At 34.3% G+C, this 20,677-nt stretch overlaps 1 protein-coding gene across 1 annotated transcript in view; it reads right to left on the reverse strand.

Moving 5' to 3' along the window:
- Positions 1-1,363: 1,363 nt before the first annotated feature.
- SNX7 (sorting nexin 7) overlaps positions 1,364-20,677 on the reverse strand; it is a 122,504-nt gene continuing 103,190 nt past the window's right edge. The window contains exon 9 of the mRNA XM_040232246.1: positions 1,364-1,794. Coding sequence (XP_040088180.1) covers positions 1,717-1,794 — 78 coding nt within the window. The 3' untranslated portion in view covers positions 1,364-1,716. The remainder of the gene's footprint in view (positions 1,795-20,677) is intronic.

The following is a 20,677-nucleotide window of genomic DNA, read 5'->3' on the forward strand; positions in this document are numbered from 1 at the left end:
AACACACAAACAGGGTATGAAAAGAGTTATCATATAATGAGGCTTCCCCATTACAGTTATCACATAATGGGGCCAACAGGGCAGTCCTCTCTGAAACTGTCCTGAGACCTGGGAAAGGTTTTTATGATAGTTAGAGATGAGTCCCTGTACACAGGGAGGAGGTTGAGTGGTTTGAACTTCCTGTGAGTGCTGAAAGAGGGAACATTCTTTTGGGTTTCTTAGCAGCTTGTCCAGACATGGGGCAGGAGAGGAAAAAGCAGGTGAAGCTTAAAAGCTGTCAGCAGCCAAACATGAAAAAATGAAGGCAGATTCTTCACTACAAATGGTTTAAAATAAGAAAAAATGTTTAGGTTTGTTTGTATATGATTGTGTATCTCGTTTTAGTTTGTTGTCATTGTTCAGTTGTCCAGTCCTGTCCAACTTCAGGGACTTTTCAATGAGTCGGCTGTTCACATCAGATGAACAAAATACTGGAGCTTCAGCTTCCTTCCTTTAGCTAAGATGATTTAAATGTCTACTTTGTGTGTGAGAGACACTTATTTAAATGCTAATAACCAAGTGATTAAAAATAATAAGTAAATTCCGGGATACAGAGAAGGACAGAGAAAGCTGGCAAGCTGCAGTCCCTGGGTTGCAGAGTCAGAGACGAGTGACTGAACAACCACCACCACCAAATGGTACAAGTCATCCATGTAAGGTAATATGCATGACTAAATACCTCAAACTTTATTCCAAGGTTTGAGAAATATCTATGTCCAAAACTTAGCAAATGTTAGATAATATATTCAGTTTTTACATAGCTATAAAATGAATATAAAATCACTTTGTATGATAAATATTACTAGACTGTGAGCCTGGAGAGTGAATTGAGGTGTTATGTGTCTCTATTCCTGTTGTGTCTTTAGCCCTGTTACCCTAAGTCACCTGCACTTGTGACTTACAACAAATAAAATGGGAGAACAAATTTGATAAACACTGTGTACATTAAAAAATAAAGCTAGATGTGAGTTGTAAAGAGTATGTAAAAAAAAAAAATCCCCAAAACATAAAGTTACTAGTGGGAAAATGACTGTATGAGTATTCCTAAATAATAACAAAAATAATTTATATTTATCTTAATAGCCTTTAAACAATTTTTTAGCTTTTAGCAAACCAACTTTCAAAGTTATCTTTAACTGTTAAAAAATAATCAGTTTTGCATATTTACTTTGAATTCCTAATATCAAAGTAAATAGTATTTCAGAGAAAATTATGATGAAATAAAGGTGAATACACAGTATACTTATTAATATACACTGGATTCATATTAGAATCTGATTCAGAGCCTTGAGCTACTAATAGGAAAAGAACGCACAATAGTCAATCATTTCATATTAAACTTTTTATTAAAACTGAGTCTTTACAATATATTTAAAATGACATGTTCCACAGACAAATATTTAAGAAAAAAACTTTTTTATGTATAATTATTGGCATACAAATTTAAGAACATAGTTAAAACTAAGCTAAATATTTATATGTATGTATATGTGTGTACATATATATATATCCAAATTTATATCAATGATCTGGAACACCTGAGCTTTAAGTTGTTGGTTTTCCAGATAGTGTGAAATACTTTTCATCCACTTTCGAAAGGATCCAGCCCACTGAGAAAGAATAACTTTGGTTAACAGACATTATCTTCCAAAGATCACATAGAGGTCTTCAATGAGATTACAATTTATCTTCAGAGGCTTCTTCCAAGTGGAGATCTGTCTGTGATGTAAGGAAGGATTCCCATGTAGCAAGGCACTAAATAATGGAAACATACCATCAGGAGATCAACAGTAGTTCACTTTCACTGTTAGAAAAATTAGTAAATCCTTATATAACTGTTCCAATAGCAATGTGTCCAATTCCTCTTTCCCATCAGCTTGCCAGGATCCCTGTCATTTTTTACATATTTTAACTCTTAATGAGGGAAATTATTGCTAAATAAGATGAAAAGATAAAGGTTAAAAAATTAGCATGGGTTAGATTGCTGAAATAATCTACTATTTCCCCACTGTCAGGGCAGAAAACAGATCTAAATTATAGAGGAAAAGATGGACCATCTGGATATGAGGCAGGCATAAAGCATCTAGACAGAGAAGCAGTGATACAAGCATGGTTTAATCAGATCTGAATCCTACTATATCACATATGTTTGTGCAAATTGATTAATCTCTGTTATAGTTTCTTCAGCTATAAATTAGGTTAATGATAATACCACAAAAGCAATTGTGGAAAATTAAATTTACGTAATCTGTATAAATCTCTATGCAGAATGCCTGGCTCAAAGTAAATATTCAAAAATCAGCAATTATTATATTCTAATGGTCTACCAAGACTAAGTAGTGAGTGAAAGTGAAGTCGCTCAGTCGTGTCCGACTCTCTGCGACCCAATGGACTGTAGCCTACCAGGTTCCATCATCCATGGGATTTTCCAGGCAAGAACACTGGAGTGGGTTGCCATTTCCTTCTCCAGGAGATCTTCCTGACCCAGGGATTGAACCCAGGTCTCCCGCACTGCAAGCAGACGCTTTACCGTCTGAACCACCATTAATGTGTCCAGGAAATGAATCAAGGTGATCTAATTGAAAACTATAGAACAAAAGAGAATACATATTTCTTTCTATGTGCACATAAAACATATACTAAAACTCACCATATTCCAGGTTATACAATAAGTCTCAATACACTTAAAAAGAGTAAATCATATGAGGTTTATTCTCTGAGCATAGTGAAATTAACTTAGGAATCGGCAGTTGAAAGGTATCTGAAAAATCCCCAAATATTTGAAATCTAAAGAAGAAATAACAAGGTAATCTAAAAAGTATTTTATTTTAAACTGAATGAAAATGAAAACACAATATATAACAGAATTTTGGGGTGCCACTAAAGTAATACCTAAAGAGAAATTTATAGCACTAAACACCTATATAAGAAAAGAAAAAGGTCTTAAATGACTGCAATTTCCATCTTAAAAACTAAAACAGGACAAATTATACCAAAAGTAAGCAGTAGAAGGAAAAAACCAGAAAAGATAGCAGTTGTGAATCAATGAAAGAAGAATCACTGGATCTTTGAGAAGATTAACAAAATTGATAAACTTTTAGCCAGACTGTTCATTAAAGAAGAGAGATGATATAAACTACCAACTGTTAGGGTTAAGAGAGGTGAATCAATCTAAATTCTACAGAAGGAAAAGAAAATATTATTGAAAACTTTATACCTATACATTTGAGAACTTGAATAAAACCAATGAAAAGACACACACTACCAAAATTACCAAAACTCACTCTAGAAAATGTAAATCTAGAAAAAATAAATAATCCAAATAAATCTGAATTTTTTGTTAAATATCTTCCCATAAAGAATACTCCAGGTATAAATGGCTTCCCTAGCAAATTGTATCAAAAATTTAATGAAGAATCATATTAATTCTACACAAACTTTCAGAGAACTGAAGAGAAAGGAAAGGTTTCCATCACACCAGAGATACTACAAGGGAAGAAAACTACAGATCACTAACCCTCATAAATACAGGTGTAAAAATTTTAAACAAAATTTTAGCAAATCAAATGCAGAAATCTATAGAAAGAATTATACATCATGACCAAATGGAGTTTATCCCAAGAATGTAAGATTTGATTAATGTTCAAATCAATCAGTGTAACTGACTGTATTCAATGTAATATCATCTCAATTGACATGGAAAGACATCTGTCAAATTACAAATGTCAATTGCTTAGTTAAAAAAAAAATTCTCAGCAAACTAGAAACAGATGGGGACTTCCACAACTTGAGAAAGAACATCTTCAAAAAACTTACACTTAACATCATATGGACAAATGTATTAACTATTAGCTGTTATTAGTATTTTATTTCTTTTGAATGCCAAGATTAATTCAGCTTTATGGATACTTAAAAATCTCCACCAAATTTTGAACATAAGAAAGGAAATAAGCAATACCTAAATACACATAATGTTTAAAAATCTAGCCACAATGTATACAAAACTATGGAACTGAAGGGCTAATAGATAGTAGAATCATAGTTCACCTTTGTAAAAAGTCCTGTTTCCTGTGTGAAACTCATTTCTGGCCTCTTCTGCAAATTCATACATAATCTACTATCTGGTAACCCTGCAGGGCAGCCCAAAGCAATTACTGCTTTCAGGAGATATCATATCTTTTCGATAACTCTGCCAAACTATTATTTAAATAAACTTCTGAACATACTCAAGGCAAAACTCAATGAAAATGTGAGCAGTCTGCTCTATTTAGAATTCCTGTCAAATAGATCCAAACTGCACCAAAAATGGTATTAATCCTAATGTGAAGAAGCTTCTATCATTGTCATATTCTTCAACTATCCTACTTTAATAAATGTCTAAGGGAGATCAGCCCTCCACGCTGATTATTGCTGTGAATTAATATTTTCATTTCTAAAGAAAATCCTCAGAAGGACAGTGAAATGTGGTAAAAGAAACAAAGTAGCTACTTAACCATTTCCTTATCCACCACACGAAAGGCAGAAAAACAATTTATGTATTTTGAAATATAGATTATAGAACACTAGCATAGGAAAACAAGTATCACGACAGCTGCTAAATATCTATATGAATCCTCGGTGAGGCATCATCATGGTTGTTATCACATAGTGGGCTTCCCTTGTAGCTCAGCTAGTAAAGAATCCACCTGCCATTCAGGAGACGTAGATTGAGTCCCTGGATTGGGAAGATGCCCTGGAGAAAGGAAAGGCTACCCACTCCAGTATTCTGGCCTGGAGAATTCCACAAAGAGTCAGACACGACTGAGCAACTTTCACACTTGAATATCACATATTACTTTCTTTAAACTTCACAGTGATGATTATGAATCTTATTTTACAGATGAGAAAGCTGAGGATCAATGGTTAAGTATGTTTGTGATATGACAAATCTGATAAGAGGTACAGCAATTTACTAGGAAATGGAAAATAATTAATATCTTGAATGACCACCAGAGTACATTTAATAAGTCACTGGGCCATCAAGATGAGATAACTTTCTTTTACACAATGTAAGAAGAACCATTTGGAGGAGAAGAGGGCAAAAAAAATGCATGATTGCAGGTGTATCAATTTTTAGGAAAGAGTATAAATGCAGGTTGAGTGTAGAAACTGATTCTTTACATATCTTTTGGAAGTTTTTAAGCATTTCCAGGTGTAGGTATTCTCTTTGAAGATGACTGAGTTAATAACATGCCAGGCAGAAAGTAAGTGTTCAATAAATGCCGAGAGCATAGGGAAGGAATGTACTGAACTGCTAATGCAAATACACTGGTCATCAGAAACACTGCACTTTTCAATCTGAATATTAATCAACTGACATCCTGGCTTCTATTGATCACTCAATGTGTTAATGTTAAGTTTTGCCATAAAAACCTGATCCCCAATCAGGGTGCTGACCAATCAGTTTTCTGGGTCTACAAAGTTGAGACATGGCCCTGAACTGTGTAACTCCTGATGCTACCAATCATCTTTTGGAATTTTGACAGCAGATATTTTTACTAACTAAATATGCCACGTGCTCCCTCTTGCCAATGTTTAGTATTAACCTGTTAATATTGATATGTTGTATATTTATCCAGTCAATGTACATAAGTCTATTTTTAAATAATCAAAGATAACCTCTAATGCTCTTTACATCTCTTTATCTTTTTTTGAGTATGAAAAACTAAGTGAAAACTCAAGAAATGGATTTTTTCATACCATAAGCAATTGGGATAATTGAATGATACAAAGAATCATCAAAACAACAACAAAAATCTGAAAATCCAGTGTGAGACTTGCTCATAATTGTAAATTATATATATGTTTTAAAGTATTTCTGTTATTTGGCTTCTCACTGTTTTCTATCAAGGAACTGATTTATTCCCATTTTAAATCATTATAATTAGCAGAGCAAGCTAATATCTATTAAAATTAAAGTAACAATCAAAAATACCTAGCGTTACAGTTGACTTGACCTTTAATTGTACCCCTTAGCTCATCAATGGCAACCCACTCCAGTACTCTTGCTTGGAAAATCCCATGGACGGAGGAGCCTGGTGGGCTGCAGTCCATGGGGTCATTAGGAGTCAGACACGACTGAGCGACTTCACTTTCACTTTTTACTTTCATGCACTGGAGAAGGAAATGGCAACCCACTCCAGTGTTCTTGCCTGGAGAATCCCAGGGACGGCGGAGCCTAGTGGGCTGCCGTCTATGGGGTCGCACAGAGTCGGACACGACTGAAGCAACTTAGCAGCAGCAGCAGCAGCTTAGCTCATTCTAGTTTGATTATCATACTGTCATAGAGCATCAATAGCAATTCCACATTTAGTTGAATAATGTGCATATTTTTTGTACGTATTATTTTATTTGATACAATACTCTGACAAACTGAAGTAATTGCATCTTATAGGTAAGAGAACTGATCTATTGAGTCCAGTACTCTTTTCTATTGCCCTATGCTTCTCACTGCAGTAAAAGAAAGCCCATAAACATGTTGAACATGCTATTAGGCATGTTCCTAGGTGGTGCCAGTTTGTAGCCAAAGACGAAAAACTGTAGCTTCTCTTTGAAGGCACGACTGGGCAAGACTGTACAGTTAGGAAAGTGAGCCAGAACTAGGGCAAACAGACCCAAAAGGTAAATAAAAGCCCTTTTGTTCTGACACATGCTTAAAGACTTCTTAAATAGAAAGTAAGTTTTAATTACAAAACTAGTCTTGAAAATAAATCTCTTGCTATCTCAGTAAAAGTAGTGATGACATTTTGCCCTAAGAAAAGGTAAATGTCTCTTTAGCTCTCAAAAGTGACAGTGATCCACAGTAGATGTGATTAAATTTTCTAAAGAATGAATGATAACAAAAATGGGGTTTCTGTTGGTATAATACAGGTTCCAATAAAAGCCTCCACATTTAAGAATCACTATTTTCTCAAAATGGTGGGATATAAAGAGGTTCTGTCCCACAGTCTGAAAACATTCGCTTGAATGTTTTCTGGGCCTATTTACCCATTCACAGAAGAGGAGGCTTGAACCACGTGCATGCATCAACTTTCATCTGAGAACCTAAAATGGCCAGCACAAAAATAAACAAATGCAACCTAGTTATTAATCTAAAAGCTTTTGCACAGCAGAGGAAACCATAAACAAAATGAAACGACAACTTACAGAATGGGAGAAAATATTTGCAAATGACGTGACCAACAAGGGACTACTCTCCAAAATACACAAGCAGCTCATACAGCTTAATATAAAGGAAAAAATTGAAAAATGAGCAGAAGTTCTAAATAGTCATTTCTCCAAAGAAGTCATACAGATGGCCACATGAAAAGATACTCAACATTGCTAATTATCAGAGAAATGTATTTCAAAATTACAATGAGGAGTGACTGAGCACACACACATCGCCTTACACAGCTCAGAATGGCCATCATCAAAAAATCTAAAGCAATAAATGCTGGAAAGGGTGTAGAGAAATGGGAACCCTCCTACATTGTATAGCCACCATGGAGAACAGGATGGAAGTTCCTTAAAAAACTAAAAATAGAAGTACCATATGATCCTACAATCTCACTCCTGGGCATAGATCCAGAGAAAATCATAGTTCAAAAAGATACAGGCACTCCAATGTTCACTGCTGTACTACTTGGAAGAACTAAGGCCTGGGAGCAACCTAAATGACCACTGATGAAAGAATAGAGGTGGTATATATACACAATGGGATATTACTCAGCCAAAAATGAATGATTAATGCCATATGCAGCAACATGGATGGACCTAGAGATTATCATTACAAAGTGAAGTAAGTCAGACAAAGACAAGTATCGTATGATATTGCTTACATGTGGAATCTAAAAAAAAAACAAAACAAGTAAACTTATATACAAAACAGAAATAGACCCCAAGATACGGAAGACCAGCTTACGGTTACCAAACGGGAAAGCAGTGGGAAGGGAGGGTAAATTAGGAGTTTGGGAATAACATATATACATTACTATACATTTAACAGATAACCAGCAAGGACCTACTGTATAACCCAGGGAGCTATACTTGATACTCTGTAATAACCTATAAGGAAAGAGAATCTGGAAAAAACAGATATATATGTTTGTACAAGTGAATCACATTGCTATACCCCTGAAACTAATACAAGGCTGTAAATCAATTGTACTTAAATAAAATTTTTTTAATTGGCAAATGAGATCGCATATAATTGATAAATATGCCTTGCTCTATTTGGCTTAACATAGTGTGGAAAGGCATCAAATATAAAATTTTACCTCTCCCCTCAGTATTTGATATTTATAAGTTTATTGCCTCTAAGACTTTTCTTTCATCTTTATTTTATTATGTACATATGTACATACATGTACATATATATTTTAATACCAAATAAAATTTATGATGTGTATACTATTATTTTCAGCACTTTACAGAAGAGGATACTGAGGCTTACTGAAACAATGAAAGGTGTCTGAACTTAAAGTCACAAGTTAGGCCTATCCAAAGCCCATGTTCTTAGTGACCAGGTGATAGTGCCAACATCAAGTTTTCTATCTCCATAGGTAATGCTATGACCCTGTTCATGGAACAGCCAGTGGAAAACCTAGTCTCATGCAAATTATCACAAGAATCAAACTAATAAAATATGATCTATATATCTCTGCTAATGAAGTAAAATAACCATAAATCTGACTAAAACAATAACAACGATATCTACTAATATAAAATCTGATAAAAGCAAAACCTTACCATGTACTTTTTTTTAAACCAGAAATTTCCACATTAAGTCAAAAGCTGTGCTTCTAGTTTTCCTATTAACCCCAATGACATAATAACTGCAACTCTCTTAATAAATTAAAACAGAAATATGACTGAGCATCCTTTCCATATTTTAATGCTATCTCAACTATCTCGGGCACAGATGACATCACCTACATGTGACGAAACACTGAAGCTCAAATACGTAAACATCTCCATACTAGGCCAATATCATTGCAAAGTAAATTACATTGTAAAAATTGTAGGCCATACCTAAAATGAGGGCAATGGGGTGTATAACATTTTAGTAACTGCTTTTTTAATCACGTAGACCTAAGATCCAAATAGTAATGAAAACTTTTAGGAGCTGCATATTTAAACATTTTCCTGAAATATAGCCAATCTAGAAAAAAATTAGAGATGATGTTATAAAAGGAAATCTATTATTTTGCAATGGCTCAAAATTATTCAATAAATTTCATTTTTGGAAAAGTCTAAATTCAGAATAAACTGCTAATTTATAATTTGAGAAATATCAGTAACTTCAAAATGACAAGATTTGCATTTTTTTCTAAAATTAGTTTTACATATTCCTCAAGAATATAAGTAATAAGTTTGCATTTGTAAATACTGCAAATGTTAATACTGTTAAATGATTGTAACAGTTAACACAAAAAAACTCATTAGCTACAAACGCCATCTTGTGGTCCTTTTAAAAATTATTTTGTAGTTTGTAGGTCTCTAACTCAAGATCTTCTAAAGATAGAAAGAGCCTTAGATACAACCAATTCCATTTCTCTCAATTTTACATGTGGAAAAGTTGGGGCTCCAAAGATCTAACACACTGGAAATCTATAGAGAGAATACAAGAGCCAAAATTTTCATATTTTCCATTCATACTTTTATTACTATATCATCATTCTCTTTTTTTTTTTTTTAACTAGCAACATGCCAATTATATGAAGTTTGTCCAGTTTAGTACCAGACACTTCAAACACTGAGCTGATCTTGTTTATCATACATGAAAATACAATAAACTAAAAGAAAAGCACACTTACTTTTGGATTACTGGATCAAGGCACAGCTATGATAAAGCACATTATTTTAAAGCATTTCACACACTTTCTAATTTTATTCTTCTAAAAACCTGTGAGGGGTGTGTGTGGATAGGGGGCAGGGGCAGAGAAAGACCATGGGTTCTACCTCTTGACAGATTAGAAAGCTAGGTATAGAGAAGATATGACCAAGATTTTACATTTAGTAGCAGCCATCCTGATATCCAAGTTTAATTTGCTTCATTAGGAAATCTACCTTTTCTCTTCAAAGTGTTACAACATGCAGTGTGTGCATGTGTGTTTTAAGTCATTTCTTCCTTTTCTTTACAGGAACTATTATATTGGTCCATAGCATATAATCTGTCCTTTATGAAGCACAGTGAGATGTAAGTTCTTGATTCAGAATCTAGATAATTTTAGAAATGATTACATTATAAAATGTAATCACCTATTTAAATGTTTGATTAACTTAACTACAGAAAAACTCATCTAATTCAAAGGTTGGGAAAAGACAGACTGTTGATGCTATGGTAAAACTTTCACTTTTACACCTAAATTCAACTTCACTTGTATAAATAATTGAAAAATAACTATATCTCAGAATATGAGATAATGAAAATGTTTTTAACATAAGTTTTTAAGAAAGCAGAAACCTATAAAACAACAAAAACTTTAAAACTTACATGAGCTATAATAAAAAATGTTCAGTTATTTGGAAACATGAACTATAGCTTTGGAATATGCAATTTAGAATAGAACTCACCACTTAATAAAAAAAAAACACAGTTACATAATACTTTTGAATTCTAAAAATGATAAATACTTCATTTTTAAGGTTTCCTTCAGTTCAGTTCAGTTGCTCAGTTGTGTCCGACTCTTTGTGACCCCATGAACTGCAACACATCAGGCCTCCCTGTCCATCACCAACTCCCGGAGTTCACTCAAACTCACGTCCATCGAGTCGGCAATGCCATCCAGCCATCTCATCCTCTGTCGTCCCCTTCTCCTCCTGCCCCCAACCCCTCCCAGCATCAGGGTCTTTTCCAATGAGTTAACTCTTCACATGAGGTGGCCAAAGTACTGGAGTTTCAGCTTTAGCATCATTCCTTCCAAAGAACACCCAGGACTGATCTCCTTCAGAATGGACTGGTTGGATCTCCTTGCAGTCCAAGGGACTCTCAAGAGTCTTCTCCAACACCACAGTTCAAAAGCATCAATTCTTTGGCACTCAGCTTTCTTCAGAGTCCAACTCTCATATCCATACATTTTAAGGTTTTCTTAAACGTATATAAAAACCAGACCTTGGTGCCTTTAAACTGAATTCTATAATTAATCATGCTTTATATACATTATAATACTTGAATATCAGCCAGATTATAAATTTTTAAATGAGAAAAAACACTACCTATTTGAAGATATGAACAAACTTCTAGAAAACAGAAAGAACTTTAGAGCAGTGCTTCTTAAACTATCTGTGGTGAAGAACACATCTTTTGTTGGCTAAGAACCATTAGTGATCCTACTGAGCTGACTAGTCTGCACTTCATGCCACAAGAAATCATCACAAAAGCTGGACAATATCCCAACTGGCCTACACTTGATTCAACAAAAGAAGTCTAATAATCAGCTGGACATCATGACAATGTCAAATTGCCCTAGAATATTTCAACTGGTTATATTCTATTTCTGAATTTATGTTATAAATCTATAATAAACAATTTATGAATTAGGCATTAGTCCACACTTTAAGTAACATAACTTTAGAGATCAATATAATTACCCAAGGTTTCCTAAATTGTGTTCCAAGACAGGCTAATGCTATAAGAAGAAACGCTAACCTAGTCAAAGTTATGTCTTAGATTCATAAACCATATAAGAACATGTGCTAAATCACTTTAGTCGTGTCTGATCCTTTGTGACCCCACGGACTGAAGCCCTCCAGGTGCCTCTTTCCATGGGATTCTCCAAGCAAGAATACTGGAGTGGGTTGCTGTGCCTTCCTCCAGGTTATCTTCCCAACACAGGGACTGAACCCCTGTCTCGTATGTCTTCTGCACTGGCAACTGGGTTCTTTACCACTAGTGCTACTGGGAAGCCCATATAAGCACATAAAAGGTTCTAAGAACTTCTTTAATAAACATGCCTGTTTAATTCAAACTTATTTGACTATAGAATCTATCTTTGCTATCAAGATAAACACCCTTTAACATTACAAAAACTAATTTCCTATAAAATGCATAGAGAAATTCTAGTTTAAACAGAATTGCTGATGTACGTTATTCAACAACTGCTTTAAAATTCCCAGTGGCAGAGAACTAATTTCTTTGCAATGCAATTTAATATAGAGAATTATAATATATAGGATATAATTCTTTTTTGTGTGAATTCAAATTATTCAACTTCCAAAAGTTAATTCTAGATATGCTTTCTTTTTTAAAAAAATTTCATTGGCATATAGTTGCTCAGAACTATGTAGTTTTTCCAGTAGTCATGTACAGATGTGAGAGTTGAACCATAAAGAAGGCCGAGTTGCTTTTGAACTGTGGTATTGAAGAAGACTTTTCAGAGTCCCCAAGGTTAAACCAATAAATCCTAAAGGAAATAAATCTTGAATACTCATTGGAAGGACTGATGCTGAAGATGAATCTCCAAAACTTTGGCCACCTGATGCAAAGAGCGAACTCACTGGAAAAGACCCTTATGCTGGGAAAGATTGAGGGCAGGAGGAGAAGGGGATGACAGAGGATGAGATGGTTGGATGGCATCAGCAACTCAATGGACATGAGTTTGAGCAGGCTCTGGGAGTTGGTGATGGACAGGGAAGCCTGGCGTGCTGCAGTCCATGGGGTTGTAGAGTCGGACACCACCAACAATAACAGGAAGGGTGGCAGGGACTTTTTTTTTAAGTGTCCTTAAATGGCAACCCGCTCCAGTGTTCTTGCCTGGAGAATCCCAGGAACGGCGGAGCCTGGTAGGCTGCCGTCTATGGGGTCGCACAGAGTCAGACACGACTGAAGCGACTTAGCAGCAGCAGCCGCAACATAACAAGACCTCATGAATCTTATAAAACTTCAATTTTGAAAGAAGCAAATTTCAATGTGGTGATCAAGACAAAGACCTAGTAAATTAAATGACTTAAACTTGACAAAGTATATTATCATTCTACATGCTGAAAATAATCTTTTTTGCAAAGTATTTTTGGTTTGAGTATAAAGATTCCTTGGTGCTAGGGTGCGGGGTGGGGGATACCAGTTAGAAGTAGATTTACAACTTGGAATATGAAAGGACTTTGTTATAAATATAGAGGATAACATTTACCTTATTTGCTATGAGAGAGAAGAATTCCTTTGAATCACTGAAAAGCTGTATCAAATTATTGAGGTGAAACTTTCAAAAGGTTGTTGGCTACCACTGAGTAGTTTTTTTTTTTTTTTTTTTAAGACAAGTGGAACTGAAATTTACTCTTCAGATGGTTTTACAATAAAGGCTTTAATGAACATTAGAAGTCTTACATTTTTATCAGTTTCTTAAGTATTTTCTAGACAATTGTTCCGTAAATATTTCAGACATGAATTCCATAAATGACTTCTGTGAGCAAATAAATCTGAGATCTTAAACAAAGGTGAACATAGTTCTTTTCTAAGGAGTATCTTAGGAACTTTAATGTGCTAAGATGCATTGCAACCTTCTTCAATAAAACGAAACAGCTTAACTGAAGAGGAAGGCACTTGGCTATGAAGTTGTCATACCCAATGACAGCAAAAGTAAAATAAATGGGAGCAAATGATTGTGCGATCAAATATGTCCTCAAATAAACAGAGACTCAAAAACTATGCCCAGGGACTTCCTCCAGCATTTGTACTAGTTGATTTTAAAAATTTATAAAATGTCTTTAATGTAGCATTCCCTCAGCTCAGTTTATAATTTCATCTCTTCACTCAACCAAGATTCCTGGTACAATCTGTCAAGCTGAGAAGGCAGCTTCCCAGCCTCTGTGGTTGGTATTCTCCATGGATGCCTCTCCCACAACCAATCAACTAATAACAGAGGACCATAACAGCATCCCATGAACAGCCCAAGCAAGAGTTTATTGAAGATTTTGTTTCTATAAGCAGTGGTGAAGCCTCTCATCTGAGAGTAAGAATAAAAAGTTTTAAAGTCTTAGGATGCACAAGGTTATTTCCTCTCTGCTTCCCTTGTTTTAAGCATTATTATTATGTACCTTTAGATTCTATTTCAAATAGGAATTGATTGCTTACCAAAAAAAAAAAAAAAAGATTTTGATAGAATAAATGGTAAAAAGGACAAGATTAATCATTAAATAATCAAATAGCATTGGTCTCTTTACTAAAAATACAAAGGGAAAAGCTTCTAGGCATTCAATGGAGCATCATGGCGTTAAGAAGACGAAAACTTGATGTTTTGATGAAGATGACTGTCCCTAAATAAACTGGATGGTCCCTAAACGTGTGGTGTACTGTAGCCCAAATTTGTTAATCTTGACATCAGGTTTCTAATGAGTACCTTCCAGTGAGTAAAAAAGTCAATAACGTGGACAAAAGAATGTAATGAATTGGAAATTCTAACTGGCACAAAAATGGTCAGGTTGAGTAAATAACTCAGCATCTTAGCCTCTCAAGCTGGTAGCATGTTTACTTTTCAGGAAATCTATCTTAACCATTAATGGAAATCTACTGAATTCACTAGGGTGTATAATGTAGTTCTGAAACATTCTTCTAACAGTTCCAAATAGAGACTGTTATTTTCTGAAGGGTTGTTTAACCACCATCAGGAGATCTGTCTTCCTGAGTTCTAGAGATTCGGTAAGGTACCAGTTTAAGTAAACGTTATGAGGCATGATTGTAAAAAGAAAAGTACCCTGATATGGATTCCAAAATCCCTGTCCTAGATAACACTGAATTATTCTAGCTTTTTGTTTTTATGATTTTCAAAGGGAGTTGAGACACACATTAACCTTAAAGAAAGTATCTATTTACTCCATTTCATCTTAAGAGACTGTCAACATTAAAATATAATTTAAATTGCTCAATGCCTCTCTCCCAACATTTAAAAGGAAAACTAAGAAACTAAAGGTCATTCTTTGTGACCAAAATGATACTAAACAACTATAGTTGAGTAAACCTTCAATCACTTCCATCCCCTCTACAAGAAAGACATAATACTGATGCTGAAATTAAACTTTTTTGTAATTTTTCAAATCACTTTACTAAATTCTAGGGAATATGACTAGATGGCCAGGGTTTCCTTCCTTTCCTTTTCTTTGACTCCCAGATTTTCAAAATAGTACTTTGTCATCAAGTTTCTGTCTTATTACATAACAGCTCCTCTTTGTTGGATGGAGTTAGATCTTGGGAAGGTTATTCTCCCTCACTGCTCCTTTCAATTACTGTAGATGAACAGCAAGTCTGTAATTTATTGGAGACCCAATTTAGAAAAAAATAATGAAATCTCAGACAGATACATAAATTCCACTCATCAGAAACTTCTTAGCTGGCAGTTTTATTATCATTATCAATGATATCAACATATCATTATCAACTTTAACCTCTTAAAGTCACAATGTTTGGGAGATACCTTTACTTGGATCATGGTGTTTTAAATATTCATGAAAAATTTTAAAAATGTTCTAAAATATGTAGCACATCAATGAATGTAAAAGAAAAACCTCTTTTGCTACAGTTTATTTTACTATTCCCCAATATAACAAGGAATAAATTTCTAAATAAAAACAACTATACCTGAAAACTTTAGGAGATTCAAGGCTTATCTGTTACTTACTTTGTAAAAGAACTTCTATGATGTGTATTTTTAAAATTTTCTCTGCTTTTTGAATGGCCCGTATATAGCTGGACTTGGATTTTAGGGAAGCATTAGTTGTGTTATTGATTTGGCTAGATTGTGATCTCTTGAAATGATTTTTTTTCTTCTTTTATCTCAGAGAAAACATCCTATACTAGATGTTTTTCTGCTTCCTAGATACCCATGTAGATATAAATATTTTGATTATTCAATAACAATACAACCTTCTACTAAGTCAGTTTATTATGATTCAACTAAATGAATTCAAATACTCTTTCATTAAAAAAGTAATATATTGTAAAGCTGTATCAATCAAATGAAAAATACATATACTTATTATTCTTTCCTAAGGGGAAGATTTAAGTTTGAATTTGAATGCTGCTTAGCATAGCGTTTTGATGTTAACAGAATCCTAAAGAATGATTTTACATGAGGCAACTAACATTCTTAAATAAGACTGATAGCATTTGAAATGAAGTTACCTCTATCTTGGCTATTTCTTGAATATCTTATCAAGAAAGATCTTAAGTCTAATGTTCATAATTATTTTAAATAGTATTGTTTATGAGAGCATAAAAATTTATATAAATGTTCAATTATTAGTAGTTATCTTCACTAATAAAGATATATGAACATTACATACTATATAAAGATCAAGTTACACAGAAAAATGTTTAAACAAACAAAAATATAGAACTCAAAATAACACATGTCCACTGTAGTCATCATGACACAAATAAGTAATCACGTTTTTATGTTGACATATTTGGAAATGAAGAAATTTTAAAATATTTTGATCAGCATAGGGCAAATTATTTTTCTATAAATGCATTTCCGTATACCCCTCTGTAGGAGATAAGGTTATGGGTATTCTTTATTTCTTTTTTATACATTTGTGTACTTAACTTTTGTTGTTTTTGTACATGTATTAATTCTAAAACCAGAAAATGAGGCCAAAAAGACTTCCATATATTAACTCTAAAATAAACTATGTAAAGAAATAAATTTTACTACTTCAAGTATTATATTCAGTTAACTACAAATGATTTTATTTGGCAATAATTAATATTATGTGATCTTTTCATGATTATATTATTAAACTTTAAAGAGCATATTATTTCAGTTTATGATATCTACCAAGGATTCCTTCCTTTTAAATTTCTTCACCATCATCATAATTATCAGCATCATCAACAACAATAAAAACATACTATTTTGTACCTTGTATTTTGTTTATTCACTAAGTTATGTCTGACTCTTGCAACCCCATGGACTGTAGCCTGCCAGGCTTCTCTGTCCATGGGATTTCCCAGGCAAGAATACTGGAGTGGATTGCCATTTCCTGCTCCAGGGGATCTTCCCAAACCAGGAACTGAACCTGCATTTCCTGCACTGTACTTCCCTGGTGGCTTAGACAGCAAAGCATCTGCCTGCAATGCGGGACACCCGGGTTCGATTCCTGGGTCGGGAAGATCCCCTGAAGAAGGAAATGGCAATCCACTCTAGCACTCTTACCTGGAAAATCCCATGGACAGAGGAGCCTGATAGGCTACAGTCCATGGGGTCACAAAGAGTCGGACACGACTGAGTGACTTCACTTTCCTGCACTGCAGGCAGATTTTTACCACTGAGCCACCTGGGCAGTCTTATTTTGTACCTACTAAAGAACAATTAGAAAATGTCTGTGCACTTTATCCAACAGGTCATAGTTTATAGTTTTAGCATCCCTTCACATTTTAGTAAGAAATAACTTTCTTTGGTTATTTGGATACTTATATACTTTGAAATTATTCACCTATGGTTAATGGGACTTTTTATTTTATTGCTTTGTTCTTCTTATTTTTTCAGAAAAGATTCAAGTTTATTCTTAGTTACTGGTCATACAGAACACAATTGGGAATAGCTTCATTTTACCTATTCAGAGTTTATTTCAGTTCCTTGTTTTATATTTGAGGTCAACTGTTGCTAAGTAAATCCACGCATCTAAGTACAATATTTTAGTTAGACAATAATGGGCCTTTGATACAGACATATCTCATATTTACAAACTGATTTTCCTCTGTCATTTTATAGTTAAATTTTAAGTTATAAACAAGTTGTGACCATTTCACTTCATAAAAGTCCAAAGACAAATGTTTATACCCTATTTTTTCTATCACACTAGGAGCAAACCCCATTAGGGGTTTATTATTTATTTATCTTTTTTACAAATGTTGATGAAAAAAGAAGTATTTCCATAATAATGTGATTAAATTAAAAAGGAACTGGAAAGATTCTGCAACATTTTACTTCCTTATATATTTGACATATTCTGAAGTTAACAGATAACAGCAGACTGTTGCTGTTTCAGGCCATACAGTCTGTGTGTTAATTAGGAAGCCTTGATTATATAAGGGCTTCAATTTCCGTTATGCCTGGAATCATGTGCCAAATCAGTTAAAAGTTATTCACTCAGGAAAAAACTCAATAAATAACTTGAGATGTAGAGACCTTATGAAGTTATAATAAAGAAAACCAATGATTCCTCCAAACATCTCCATCTAAAATGCCATACACTTGATATAATTTTAGTAAGATTTAGAAATACAATTCACTTGGAGGAAAGAGTTAAAAACATAGATATAAACTGCTGTGAGGGACAAAATTTGCAATACGGCAATACGGCACAGTGATGCTAATTTAACTATTTCTAAGAAGATAGTATTTTGTATAAACTGAGTGCAATCTATGAGAATAAAAAAAAGTGTGCATTTATGTGAGAGGTATAGTCAAAATCCGAACATTTCAGTCGAAGTTCAGTGGAATTACTATGAACATTTTCTCTTAAGAAAATTAAAAATCCAAACTTAGAACTAAGTTTTGCAGACATTATCATTGAGAAGACAACATAGTATTGAGTGTTTGTCACATGATTTTTATAACCTAATATGTTTTATAATCGCAATCACTTATAGTATAATGTGTATTCTAACTTTCTTAAAAAATTATTTCAATTATTAATTGTCATAGCACTCCTATAATGTCAGTGTGGCCATGTTCTATCATAAAGGAGAGATAAAGTTATTTCTGTGGATTTAAAACAGTTAAAGTTGTTTAAAAAAAAAAGCGTATAGTGACAAATCTGCTTTATCCAACAGAAATATTTTAAATCATTTCAAAATCTGAGACTTACGGGGAGTTCCTTTTAGATATTTTAATTTACTTAAGGTTGTTATTATAGAATAAAAAAGGAGGGGAGGTAGAAAACCATCTTTCCAACACCACTTGCTAAAAAGAAAATCACTTAAATCTGTCCTCCAATCTGTAGCCTGCTGCCACGAAACCTCTATGTCAGTTCACCTCTCTGTCTTTGTTGCTCCACTTTCTAACCAGGCTCAATATGTTTAGTTTTGTTCCACTATGACCCATATATAGCCTGCATGATCATTCTAAAAGGCAAGTCCAAATTGTCTCTTCTCTGCTGAAAACTCTTTAATGGCATTTACCATTTCCCTTAGAATGAGAAATAAAAAACAAAGCTTATTAAGGCCTTCTTCAGACTTCCCTGGTGGCTCAGATGGTACAGTGTCTGCCTACAATGTGGGAGACCCGGGTTCAATTCCTGGGTTGGGAAGATCTCCTGGAGAAGGAAATGGCAACCCACTCCGGTATTCTTGCCTGGAAAACTCCATGAAAGGAAGATCCTGGTAGGCTACAGTCCATGGGGTCGCAGAGAATCAGACACGACTGAGCGACTTCACTTTCACTTTCAGCCTAATAGGGTTTGTGATATACTAACACAAAATATGACACACTGTCATATTAAGATGAAAGAGTTTGAGAAATAGAAGCAGAAAGGTCACTCTGACCTTCTTCCAACCCTTATCTCCTGAGGCAAGTCATAAAATCCTCAAGTAAGAGGTGGGATCCTCATCCCCAGAGGAAAGGTGCATCTTTACCTCCGAAGCCAAGGGCATGAGAAGACTCCTAACAAAAGGCCCTGCTAAGTCTCCCTCAGTTTACTGGGCTTACGTTATACTCCTTAATCTATCCCTCTCTACACGACAACCCAATCTTCATCAAAACTAACATAAAAATACTCAGATCTGTTTCTTCTGATCTTGATTTGTTGATGAAGGCTCCTGTGCCACAAAGAAATTATATTCATTCAACTTATATGCTTTTTCTCCTGTGAATTTATCCTTGTCAGTTTCATTTTCAGACCCAGCCAGGGATCCTATGAGGGTTGAGGGAAACATTTTCCTCCTCTACAAGCCTCATTTTTCAATTCAACACTATCTCTATTCCACCACTCTCCCAAAAGGAACCTCAGTAATTTGAACATGTTCTCTCTCACCTCTCTGCTTTTGTGCATGTCTTCTCTGCCTGGAACTCTCTTTCTCACATCTGAATCTTGCTACCTCTCATTCATTATTCAGGACTCAGCTTAAATATATCCTCTGAGGAATTGTCCTCTTTCCTTCTAGATTAGGTTAGATGCCCTTGCAAAGTCTTCCTATCCTGGATCTTATTATACTTTTTATTATAATATTTTAATTGTAACCACATGAGAAAGAGATTGTGTTTGTCCTGCACACTGTGGTCTCTCCAGGACCCAGCACAGTGGCTGGTGGTAGTAGGGGCTCAAGTATTTCTTGCTGAATGAAAATATCAGTATCAGTTAGATAATCTTGCAAAATATAAAATATTTTAAAGTACCTTTAACCTGGCAAGCACTACAGAGTACAAAATATAATTTTTTTTAATGTATCAACTTCATATAGTCATATATTCAGACAGAGATAAGGTTAAAGATGTATTGTAATATATACCTTCTAGGAAAAGTATGTTCAGAATAGCTAGATGAAGCAAGCAATAGCATAAAATTCACTGAAAATAAACACTACTGTGTTCAAAAAAGACAATCATTTGAAAAGCAAAATGTTGATTAGGCATTTTTCCTAAGGTAAACAAAGAAAGAAACAAAACCAACTGAACTAAACTAG

This window comes from Oryx dammah, unplaced genomic scaffold, assembly GCF_014754425.2.
Source record: "Oryx dammah isolate SB20612 unplaced genomic scaffold, SCBI_Odam_1.1 HiC_scaffold_28, whole genome shotgun sequence".
Lineage (NCBI taxonomy): Eukaryota > Metazoa > Chordata > Mammalia > Artiodactyla > Bovidae > Oryx > Oryx dammah.